General features: G+C 38.2%; 1 protein-coding gene across 5 annotated transcripts in view; it reads right to left on the bottom strand.

Moving 5' to 3' along the window:
• NRG2 (neuregulin 2) overlaps positions 1 to 11,569 on the bottom strand; it is a 340,647-nt gene extending 329,078 nt beyond the window's left edge. For 3 of the 5 annotated variants that reach the window (XM_037802314.1, XM_037802310.1, XM_037802309.1), the window contains exons 1-2: positions 10,829 to 11,568; positions 9,345 to 9,519 (exon numbers count right to left, since the gene is read on the bottom strand). In XM_037802314.1, the coding sequence (XP_037658242.1) occupies positions 9,345 to 9,361 (17 nt within the window). In that variant the 5' untranslated portion in view covers positions 9,362 to 9,519; positions 10,829 to 11,568. Of the gene's footprint in view, positions 1 to 9,344; positions 9,520 to 10,828 lie in introns of all 5 variants that reach the window. The other 2 variants (XM_037802313.1, XM_037802312.1) reach the window with 2 other exon arrangements.
• Position 11,570: the final 1 nt, after the last annotated feature.

Raw genomic sequence — 11,570 nt, forward strand, 5'->3', positions numbered from 1 at the left:
TTGGCGTAGGCCTATTTAGATCTATTCTGTTTGGGGTATGCTATGCTTCCTGGATCTGTAATTTTATGTCTTTCATAAGAGATGGGAAATTTTCATTGATTATTTCCTCTATTATTGCTTCTGCCCCTTTTCCCTTCTCTTCTCCTTCTGGGACACCCATGACATGTACATTCATGCATTTCATGTTATCCTTCAATTCCCTGAGACGTTGCTCATATTTTTCCATTCTTTTCCCGATCTGTTCTTTTGTGTGTAGGATTTCAGGTGTCTTGTTCTTCAGTTCTTGAGTGTTTTCATCTGCCATTTGATATCTGCTGTTGTGTGTCTCCACTGTGTTTTTCATCTCTTGTGTTGTGCCTTTCATATCCATAGATTCTGCCAGTTGTTTTTTCAAGCTTTTGATTTCTACCCTATGTTCACCCAGTGTTTTCTTTATAGCCTTCATCTCTTTTGTTATATCTTCCCTGAACTCACTGATTTGGTTTTTTATTTCATTTAGCATATTTCTTTGAAAATCTCTAATAGATTGTTTCATTAAAGTGAAACAATATCTCAACTGTATCTTGATTGAGGTGTTCCTTTGACTGGGCCATATCTTCATTTTTCCTAGTACAGATTGTAGTTTTCTGTTGTCTAAGCATCTGGTTTCCTTGGTTACCCGAGCCAGATTTTCCCAGACCGGAACAGGTTCAGGTCTCAGAATGGGGCTATATTCAGGGTGTATCTTAGAAGAATGACAGGCTTTCCTGTGGGGTCTCCAGTCACTGTGCTTTTCCTAACCTGCTCAGTGGGTGGTACCTGTCAGCCTGTCGCTCCCGATTGGTGTAAGGAGATGGGCCACTTCAGTTTCTGTTTTGGTTGTCTTCCCCCAGGCTCTGGGGTCTGGTTCTGAAGGGAAAGCTGGGCCCCACCTCCTTACTCTTAGAGAAGATAAACCCCCTCAGGAGTTTTCATCTGCATTTGAATTGTTGTCTCTCTGACTCTTTTATCTCCACCCTGTCTGGGTCAGAGTGCTGGGAAGTGAAAATGGCTGTGGCTCTCTCTCTTCTGAGCTCCTCAGGTTGAGAGAGAGAAAAACAGACAGAAAGCCCCCTTTTGGAGCCAGTACATGCCCCCCCCCCAGATTCACTTATCAGCCAGAGGTAACACCTGGTCTTCTGGGCTCCCCCTCCCAGGTCAGAGGAGTCCTCCAGTTTTCTAAGGTCAGTCATCATTAAAAGCCTCTGCTTGCTTGTTGAGGGTTTGTAGCTTGTATTCAGCAGTCCACATTTGTTAACTAAAACCCCAAGTGGAGCTCAGCTGAGCTATATTCACTCGCTCCACTTGGAGAGTGACGCTAGTTTCTACCACAGAGAGGTTTTGCAGCTCAGACTGCCATCTCGGCGTGGTTCCACAGCTTTTACTTACAGATTCTATGCTGTGATCTCAGGCATTCCTCTCAATCCAGGTCAGTGTATGATGTGTGGACAGTCACAGCTGTCTTCCAGCAGTTATTCCAAATTATTTACTAGTTGTCCCTGGTTGTTTATTCATTGTTCCAGGGGACTAACTAAATTTCACTCCTCTCTATGCTGTCATCTTGCCCCTCTATAAGAGAACACTTTTAAACTTAGACCGAAAGATAATAATTTGGGAACCCAGACAACAAAGTACCTTATCTCCTGAGATCCTGGAATCTGGAGGAAAAAAAAAAGAGAGAGAGAGAAAGAAAGAACTTGGCTTGGGCCTGGAAAGGACAGGAAAGGGTAGTGCCACAGGAAATGGGAGTTCATACTTATTAGTACTTAATATGTGCTAGATACTCTTCTAAATGCTTTTCAAGAATTGACTAATTTAATTCTCATAATATACCTATGTGGTAGTTGCTATTATCCTCATTTTGTAAAGAGGAAACAAAGGCCTGAGAGATTAAGTAATTTGCCCACAGTCACATAGTTAGGAAGTTGAAAGCAGAGTTTTGAAACTACGATATCAGACCACACAGCCCACATTCTTGACCACCATACTGAATAGAAGACAAAACTTCCTAACTAAAAGTTAGGGAAAACAGAAGAGTTAAATATGTTGTTCATCACATGAATTCATTAATGTGTGCTTATATACAGTTGAGGTAAATTGTAAACATTAAATTTCTACCCCCAAGATATTGTTACACCTTGGTAAATATTACTGATGTGCCTGAAAAATGTTGTACTAGACACAATGAAGGTAGAGTATCAGAGAGGAACTAGAGGAGAAAAGCTGGGTCTTTGAGGCACAGTTATAGAAGGGGAAAATCTTATCTTTGTGATCCCTCAGGAGATGGAGGCAGAAAGTTCTCCAAAGTAAGCCTTGGCAATGCCCTCAATTTGTCATATAATAAACTGATGTACTTTACAGCCAATCTCAATGCATATACATATTTATTCAGTCTCTCTTTTTTCCTTCTCAGCAGTTTAATAACTGGCTTATTAGCTCATTTGGTGCAGCATTGTGCTAATGAAGCAAAACTGATGGGTTTAATTCTTTTTTAGCTCTGGTAGCCATGAACTGCACCCCTGAACTTAGCATACATGAGCTGTTGAGTGAACCCAGAGAAATTGTGTTTGGCTCAGAAAGAGTCCATCAGCATCACACAAAAGATAATGTTTTACTGAGAGTGTGAAAAAACCTTCATCTTTGTATTCAAGGACAATACGTTAATTTTCACAAAGAACAACTAAAGTGATTTGTTTAATGTCTTACAATGGATCCCTGAGACAATCAAGAATAGATATTTGGAATGTTCAATATACTATACTTACTCAAATCGACCCTACTTACGATATACAGTAATAATAGAGTCTTTGTCCAACCTCATGATCCAGTATATACTCAATCCATCTTGTTTTTCAGTAGCAAAAAAAAAAAAATCTTTAAAAATAACAGCAGAAACTATCACAGTTGTTGATTGCTTATGGAAGAACTCCTACCTGAGGACAAACTAATGAAAGCAAAATCATTTCCAAATTTAATATATCTATACTAAATGATCAGAAGCAAGTAATGCAATTCATTGAGTGACAGAAACCTACAAAGCAGTAACAGAGCTTTATTTAAATTAAAAAATACTTTAATTTTTCATGTGATCTAACATCTGACAAGTCCGCAACATTAAGGGAGGCACCTCATAACTATCCAAAGATATTCAGAGGAAAGGAAGAGGATAGCAAAAGATAAGATTAACAGGAAAATTTATCAGAGTGAGAATGAGGATAAGTAAATCTCCAATCTCAGTTGAAACCAAAAATGACTGAAATTATAGCAGAAGCAAATAAAATGAAAACAAAATTCCTTAAGAATATTTATCTGTAAAGAATATGTAAAGTTTTGAAGTCAAATATTTCAGAGAAGGAGAAAACCATGCTCTTGAAAAGGGCTGTTATTCAAAACCTCTCTAAAGTCTATTAAATAACAAATACACACACACACACACACACACACACACACACACACACCCCACATACAGAGTTTAGTGGCAAAGAGTGCAAACTATAGAGCAAGACTGTTTGAGTTCAATTCTGCCACTTAGTAGTTGTGTGATTTCGGCAAGCTTCTTAATCTCTCTGTGCTTCAGTTCCCTCATCTGTAAAGGGGGATAACAGAAATTACACACAAAAGGTTGCTGTGAGCATTTTATGCATGTATATATACACTTAAATAGTGCCAGGCAAATAATGAGAGCACTATATAAGTATTATTATATTATACTTTTGAATAAAAAGATATTTAAAGATTAACATCAATGGTGATATTAAATCAGGGAAACAAGAGGAAATATGGCACAGGTCTGCAATCCTTTAAAAACCTTGGGGACGTGAAATAATACAGAAACAAAAGGACAAATAATGTATGGTCTCACTAATATAAACAACCTATAATGAGCAAACTCTGAGAATTGAATTCGAGTGCACAGGTTATCAGGGGATAGGAAGTGGGCAGAGAATGGGCAATCAATGACTAAGAGGTGCAGAATGTTCAAAAAAGGACCATTGTAGAGGTTCCAAGATTGTAAGCTCTTACAGCAGTCACATCTATTTCTGAGTTTTAACTGTTATTTCTAAATTCTGAGATGCTGTACTCTTTGTGTATAACCTGGTAGTTCCCTGGAACACTGGGTATCTGTATGACACCTGAGACTCAGAGTTAGAATTCTGCAGCTCTGAAACTCAGCATTACTCCATACAGCATCTGTTAAAGAAGCTGAATAAGAGAGCAGACCCCTATTAGAGATATGAATGAAACAGACCTGGTTAGGACTAAGGTAAATCAGAATACAGGGTAAAGGAAGATATTGTCTGTATTTTAAAACCTCAATTTCTGTGTGAGACCAAAGGAAGAGATGTTTATTTGGCCCAAAATTTAAATTTTCTGTAGCACAGTATATAATTTAACCTGTCTGGTCAGTTTATTGAAACAACCCAAATACATGGAACCTAGAATAGGTAATGAGATCCTATTATTCTGTACAATTTAATGTATTACCTGGATACATTCCAGGGTATTTGGGGCAGAAACTAAAAAAGTATTTGCAAAGTCTTCTTGAGGGACTGGGGAAAAATGTGGAACTATTAAACTTCCCCACCTGGGGAATTCCTGATATTCTCTCAGGCACTACGGACTCACAATTGATTAAGCCAAGCCCTCAATCTTGAGGTTCACCTTTATGAAACTTATTTCTGCAATGGCTAAGGTAGGCCTGCATGTAATTATACCTAAGAGTCATCCCCAGAGAGCCTCTTTTGTTGCTCAGATGTGGTCTCTCTCTTTAAGCCAACTCTGCAAATAAATTCACTACACTCCCCACTATGTGAGACATGACTCCTAGGGGTGTAAGTCTCCTTGGAAACATGAAACATGACTCCGAGGGTGAGCCTGGCCCTGGCATCATGGGATTGAAAATGCCTTCTGGACCAAAAGGGGGAAAAGAAATGGAACAAAATAAAGTTTCAGTGGCTAGGAGATTTTAAATAGAATCTAGAGGTCATTTTGAAGGTTACTCTTTAGCAAGCTTTAGCCAGATATTGCAAACTACCACAGTATGCCAAGCCCCAACCAACAGTATTCCCTAGGGAACCTTAGGGAGTGCACTGCACTCTAAGACTCTATAAAAGCTTTTCTTAATAAGTTTATTTTTTCAGAAACTTAAGTCCTCCAGACTGATCCTGAAACCAAGAGGTACCAGTTTCTCCAAGAATATCAATGAGTTTCATGCCTCTACCCTATAAGGTCAACACCCACTTCCAGCATGAAGAAGTTAAAATGGTCATTGCCCAGATACCCCTGAAGATTGAGAGAAAGATCAAATGAGAGGGAGGAGGTGTAACTGAGAAACTTGGATTTAACAAATGACTGCCAATACTGACTCATTATATAGATATTTCTTTTTAGTCTCTAGTATTTTAGAATAGTTAGAAGGAAATACCTGAAATTGTTGAACTGTAATCCAGTAGCCTTGGTATTTGATAATGATTGTATAACTACATAGCAAAAAAAAAGTCAGTCACCCATGTTTGTATGGATCTACTTCTGGATGTTTTGTTCTGTTCCACTGATCTATATATCTATCTCTGACAACACAACAGTGTCTTAGTTAACCCACCTCTTTTGTGAGTCTTAAAATTGGGTAGAGTGCAACAGCAGTGATCAATCAAAGGGCAGGGTCTTCCCTCTCTCTTGATGTTTGGGGGTCTTCTTTTATCTTTTATTTCTTTTTCTGGAATAATGCAAATGTTCTAAAAATTGTTATGGTGATGAATACACAAATATGTGATGATACTTTGAAACACTGATTGTATACTTTGAATGGATTGTATGGTGTGTGAATATATCTCAATAAAATCACGTTAATAAAAACAAAAAACCTTGGGGCCAAATGTATTTCTGAATTTAAATTTTTTCAGATTTTAGGAATATAAGACTGCATATTATCTATATTTTACTTAACATGTGGTGTCCTGGGCAACAGTCCTTAATCAAATACATTAATATTTCCACATTGAAATGTATCAATCCTTGCACCAAATGGAATAGATGAAGACTTTAAATAGCCTCATGTCAGTTCAGAACAGATTTTGCCTGAAACAAGAAAAACTTTCTGTATTTTAGAATTGCAGATAATAAACTGTGAACTTGTTTCTTTAGAGCCATAAATGTTACACTATTTGGAAATGGAAGAATAAGCACAAGAAATACAGAGCAATGGTGATATTAGGTACTCATTTGTAAATGAAAAGCTTCTCTAGAAACCTAATGAGTACCCAGAATAACAGTTCCTTTTCTCTTAAGTAAAAAAAAAAAGTATACATAGTTATCACATGGAATGTTACCTGGATTACACCTAGATGACTTTATGTGGCATAAATTGTTCACAACACCTGGCACATTTTCCCAGCTATTTCCATGACTGACCTACTTCAGGTCTCTGCTAAAATGTTACTTCTTCAGAGAGTACTTCTTTAATCATCCCATTTAAAATAACAAGGTGAAGCATGCACACTCACATTCACAATCAATCACACAAAAATCTCTTTCCCCTTCCCTTTTTCTTTTCCTTTTTAGCACTTATCAATTCCTAGCATTATATTACATATTCATTTATTCTCTGTCCTACTAAACTGAAAACTCTATGGGAGCAGGGACTTTTTTTTTTTTGAGCACCTCAAACAATATTTGGCAAAAAGTAATTTGACAGTTATTGTTCAATAAATGATTCACTCAAAGAAAATAGGGCTCCTGAAATACCTAGATTTCTATCTGAGACTCTACAAAAGTTTCACTCACTAAGTTTATTTTTCAGAAATTTAAATTCTCCAGAATGTTCCTATGCCAGCTAAGTCCCAAAACCCAGAGGCAACAACCTCTTCAAGAACATCAACCAGATGTAGCCCCCTTCACCATAATGTCGACACCTCTTTTCAATATAAAGAAGTTAGGGTGGTCATTGCCTTAACATGCCTGAAGATCGAGAAAGTGATTAAATGTGAGGAAGGGGTAGCAACAGACAAGATAGGATTTAACAAAGGATTACAAATACTGAATCTTTACATAAATTTTTTTTTAGATGCTAGGGTATTCGAATAGCTAGAAGGAAATAACTGAAATGATGGAACTGTAACCCATAACATTCTTTGAAATTTGCTCTCTAACTACTTGTTAAATTACTTTGAAAGTTCTTTTTCTGTATATGTGTTATATATTTCACAATAAAAAATGTTTAAAAAAGAAAGAAAATAGGGCTGACTGATAACAGCAATGGGTTTCAAGAACCAGTCCTGATATAGTAGCTCATACCTATTTTTCAGAAGGAAGTTCAAGGCAAAAAAAAAAGCCATCTCAACATCAGCTGTAACATGAAAATTTCTATGTGTCTATTAGTAGGATTCCAAAAAAGTAATATAAGAAACATTTCATCATACACATACTTATCAAGTGAATATTGATTTAACTACCTAAGAAGTGAAAAGTAATCATTAAAGTTATATTTAATAATTAATTTTGTTAGACTATTTAAGTAGACAGTTAAGAAGAAAAAGTATACTTGAAAGACAAAAATAATTACTATAATGCACAAAATATTAAAGAAGGAAATTACTTTGAATTTTTCTCCTAACATATTTTATGTACCATAGAAAGAAATCCAACTGATCTTCACCTGATTGCAGGATGCTACTGCATTAAGGTTGTAAAAAGCAACCTGTATTAGCCTCAGAGGGTAATGGCATCTTATTGTATGTATGTATATATGCCTTTAGTTTTGCTCCAGGTAGTAAAATGGCAACACGCTGATATTCTAGAATAATCAAGTGAATGAGTTTTGGGGTCACCATAAAATGTGCAACAAAGTGCTTTCCAGTCCAGACAGATCCGCACATTGGAAAGGCACAGCTTTCCTATCCATCTCTAACCTCATCCACATTAGTTTCGATTTCTGAATTAATTTTAAAAAGAAGGAAAGAAAAGGAAATGGTGCAAGTAAGAATTTAGACCACATTCTTGGCAAAAGTTATCAAGAATAAGTACCAATTTCAAATTACCAGACTTTTATCTACAAGTTGACATTCCATTGATCATGCTTAGTAAGCATCAGATAATAGTATCATTTCTGTATCTATTACTTTTACTTTTGTACTTTTGTCTTCCCATTCCTTTTAAACCATGGTGGGGGGGTGGGAATGCTCCAACCGCAGTTAACGGCTTTCAAACTGTTGCCCCAAGTTCTGCAAAGATTTTCTATTAAAATTAGTTGGGAAAGATAATAGAAATTGAGATTATTTGTTTATGTTTCCTACAGAAAGACAAATTAACCCTGGGTTAAGACAAATTAGCAAACACATTTGGGCCAGGTGCTGTTAACCAATGACTCCAGGATGCGAGGAGGTAGGCCAAAAAGATGAAGGCAGACAACTGATGACAAAAAGATCAGAGGCTCTGTTACATATAATTTGACAAATGAAATCAAGTTGAAATAATTACTGGCCCTTTGGCTCTCAAGTTGCATATTATTATTTGGTGAGTTTCACCTGGATAAACACATTTTGGTGGTGGTGTATGTAGGGGGATGAAGAGCAGCAGAGTGGGTTCAATATCATGTTAGAATGTAAGGGGTCACAGAATAAACAGTTCACTAAAGGGTCCATTCCAATAATTCCTACACTAACAAAGAATAAGGTATATGTGTTTAAATTAAAGTTCAAGATTACTAGTATAGTCTGTTTCAGTGAACACATGAAATCTACAAGTCTCATGCTTCTGACCCCTGTCTGCAAGTCCCTATACTGGAATAAAACCAGATAAATGCCCGAGGAACCACTTCACATCCTAAACACGTGCAAACTTCGTTCAACAGAATGCTTCACTGCCAAATGGAGTTGGCAGAAGTTTGGAGCAATGGGCCCCCAGGCTGCATGATTTGCTGGCACCAGAGAGCTTCAAAATCGTAACATAATATCGCTGAGTTTGAGTACCATCAATTTGTTTGAGACTCCTCCCCCAAGCTTGACTTAAGATGGAAACTGCCACCAAAAAAAAAATTTAACACTTCATTCTCTACCCAGAAAAAAGTGATTTCCTACTCCTGATTGTCGTTTCTCTGTATTCCTTGATGGTTGTGTTTACACTGTAAATTTAATGCAGTCTCTATTTTGCAATGGATGTAAATGCAATTTTATTGGGTTGATTGGAGAAGGAGTATAGGGATAACTACTGTAAAAGTAAAAACTTAATGGTAACAAAGTTCTGTTTAGAAAACACTTGATTCAAATAACCCCCGAATACCATGATTTATTACTCTTACAAGATGTGGAGGAATTAAAATATAAAATTACCTGTATATTGCTACCATTTTACATCTGGTTCAGCTTGTCTTCTTACTTTGAGTTTGAGTGATGGTGATTTACTTTGTATATGAACAGTTTAGGGAAGCCAAGAAAGAAGCCAAGACGAGTTCTCTTCCACAAAGTTCAACAATTAGGTCCTATGGAGCTCTTCATAAGCTTGATGCTGTTTAATGAGGAAAAACTGCATTTGAATTTTAAAATTGCAGTCAAAGAACTGGAAACTATGCAACTATCAACTATATACTTCTAAATACTTTAAACTTCTAAATGCTTGATAAATATGCATTATTGAGAAACCATGGTTTGCCTTAAATAGAGTAGCTTTTTCTGACGCTCTCTAATATATTCCCTTAATAGTGTCATGTATTTTATTAATTTCTCTGAAAACATTTCTATTTGTCCTCCTCAGGAACCTCTTAAGAATTCTAGTTCTCAGCCATGATCTCAAATTTTCACCAGCTTCTAATTTCCACAGTACAGTTGGAAGCATTTAGGACAAAATACTCATTAGGATCTCAAGTTGCAGAATACTGTAGTTTTAAGGATATTTATATAATAGTGCTGCCACCTAAAGATGAGGTGAGTAAAGAAGCAATTCAAAGGAAATAACCCATCACTTTTAAGCCTGTCACAAAATTTTTCTCACCTCTAACTAGATTAATGGATTAAGCATTTGTTGTTGGTTGTTAGTAAGAAAGCTGAATTATTTCACAATAATTTATTACTGAGCTGTAATTTGCTACGGCAGAAAATTTCAAACTCGAAACTTTTAGAGTCCTCTATGATTTGAGATTCTCCAAGAACACCCCTCAATTTTGTTTCTTCTCGGCCATTAGGCACTGCCTTTAAAACTAAGATGGGACACCAAAAGATACCTGGATAAAAACAAGGCATTTCTCTTTCTTGGTGACACTCCTTGCAACTCTAAACTAACTTACATTTTTGTAACTCAATTTTCTCATCTATGAAATGGGGCTAATTACATCTTCCTCCTACTTGCTCGAAAGCTTAACTAAGCAAGCCTCTTGGAAAAAGTTTCTATAAGTAAGTTTAAACGTCAACTTTTAAACTACTGTCTAATAAAGTAGGGTAAGTTGTGGTGTACTGCAAAGTCACTTCAAAATAAAATATACTCAATATAATACGTTACGGCAGTAACTTGGATTTTTACTAAATCACAAGTTGACTTCTCTAAGAGCTATTTAAATAATAAATGAAAAAGATGGTGCAGTCAGTTTCATATTTATTCTACAGCAGATAATCAACTGAGCCACCCTTCTTCTGTGTATGCAGTGTTGCAGGACCGAGATCTCACAGCATACAAGGCGAGGAAATAGTCCCGTGCACCAAAAATCTCGTCAAACTTGGTAAGACTTAAAAAAACAAAAACAAAAAAAGTCTTAAAGGACATTTGATAGTCCTGCATTTCGCCCTTGCTCCTTGCTTAACACTTTAGGAAAATTAACGCGTACCTTTTACTCTCTCTCTCAGCCCAAGGATGCATAAATAATATTTATCAGGTTTTTGTCCTTAGTCACAGTTCCTCAACGGGGCCAGCTTCACCTATACTGCGTGGGAGGCTGGGCAGCAACCCCACTTTTCCTGTCAAGAATCCCTGGGGCTTAGGGCCGGAAAGCTGTCTACCCTCTTTCTTTTTCATGCTAATTCTGCCCTTCCAGCCCCTCTCAGCGGGCGTCTGAAGGCCAAGGTGAGACCCTCCCGGGAGATGAAAGGCCTCCTGAAAGATGGAGGGGGAGGAAGGGTGACCGGGTAGTAGCGGCGGCGGCGGCAATGACGCCGAGGGCCCTAAGTTGGAGCTGGCGCAGGCCCTACAGTGTTCTATCTCCGCCTGAGTCTGGCCTCAGCCTTCAGATGCCGAACGAGGAATAAGTTATCTTTGGGGCGCTCCCGGCGGGAGGTGGAGGAAGTGTAGGCCGAGAAGCCACTAGCAGCCCCCTCCTCAGATGCGCCTCAAGGCCTCGGCCACCGGCAGTTAACGCTCCAACCGCGGAGAGCGCGCGCGCACGCGCAGAAAGCGGTCGAAGGGCGCGCGCTCCGCGGACACTGCCGCCGCCGCCGCCGCCGCGGCAACTGAAACGGAGGGACGCGAAGGCGGAGGGTGCAAGCCACGGCGCGGAGAGATGAGACGGGGGGGCTGGTGGATGGCGCGGAGCGCGCGCTGACGTCGCCCGGAGTCACGCACGGAGCGCCGGG

The sequence above is a fragment of the Choloepus didactylus genome, chromosome 13 (assembly GCF_015220235.1).
Source record: "Choloepus didactylus isolate mChoDid1 chromosome 13, mChoDid1.pri, whole genome shotgun sequence".
Lineage (NCBI taxonomy): Eukaryota > Metazoa > Chordata > Mammalia > Pilosa > Megalonychidae > Choloepus > Choloepus didactylus.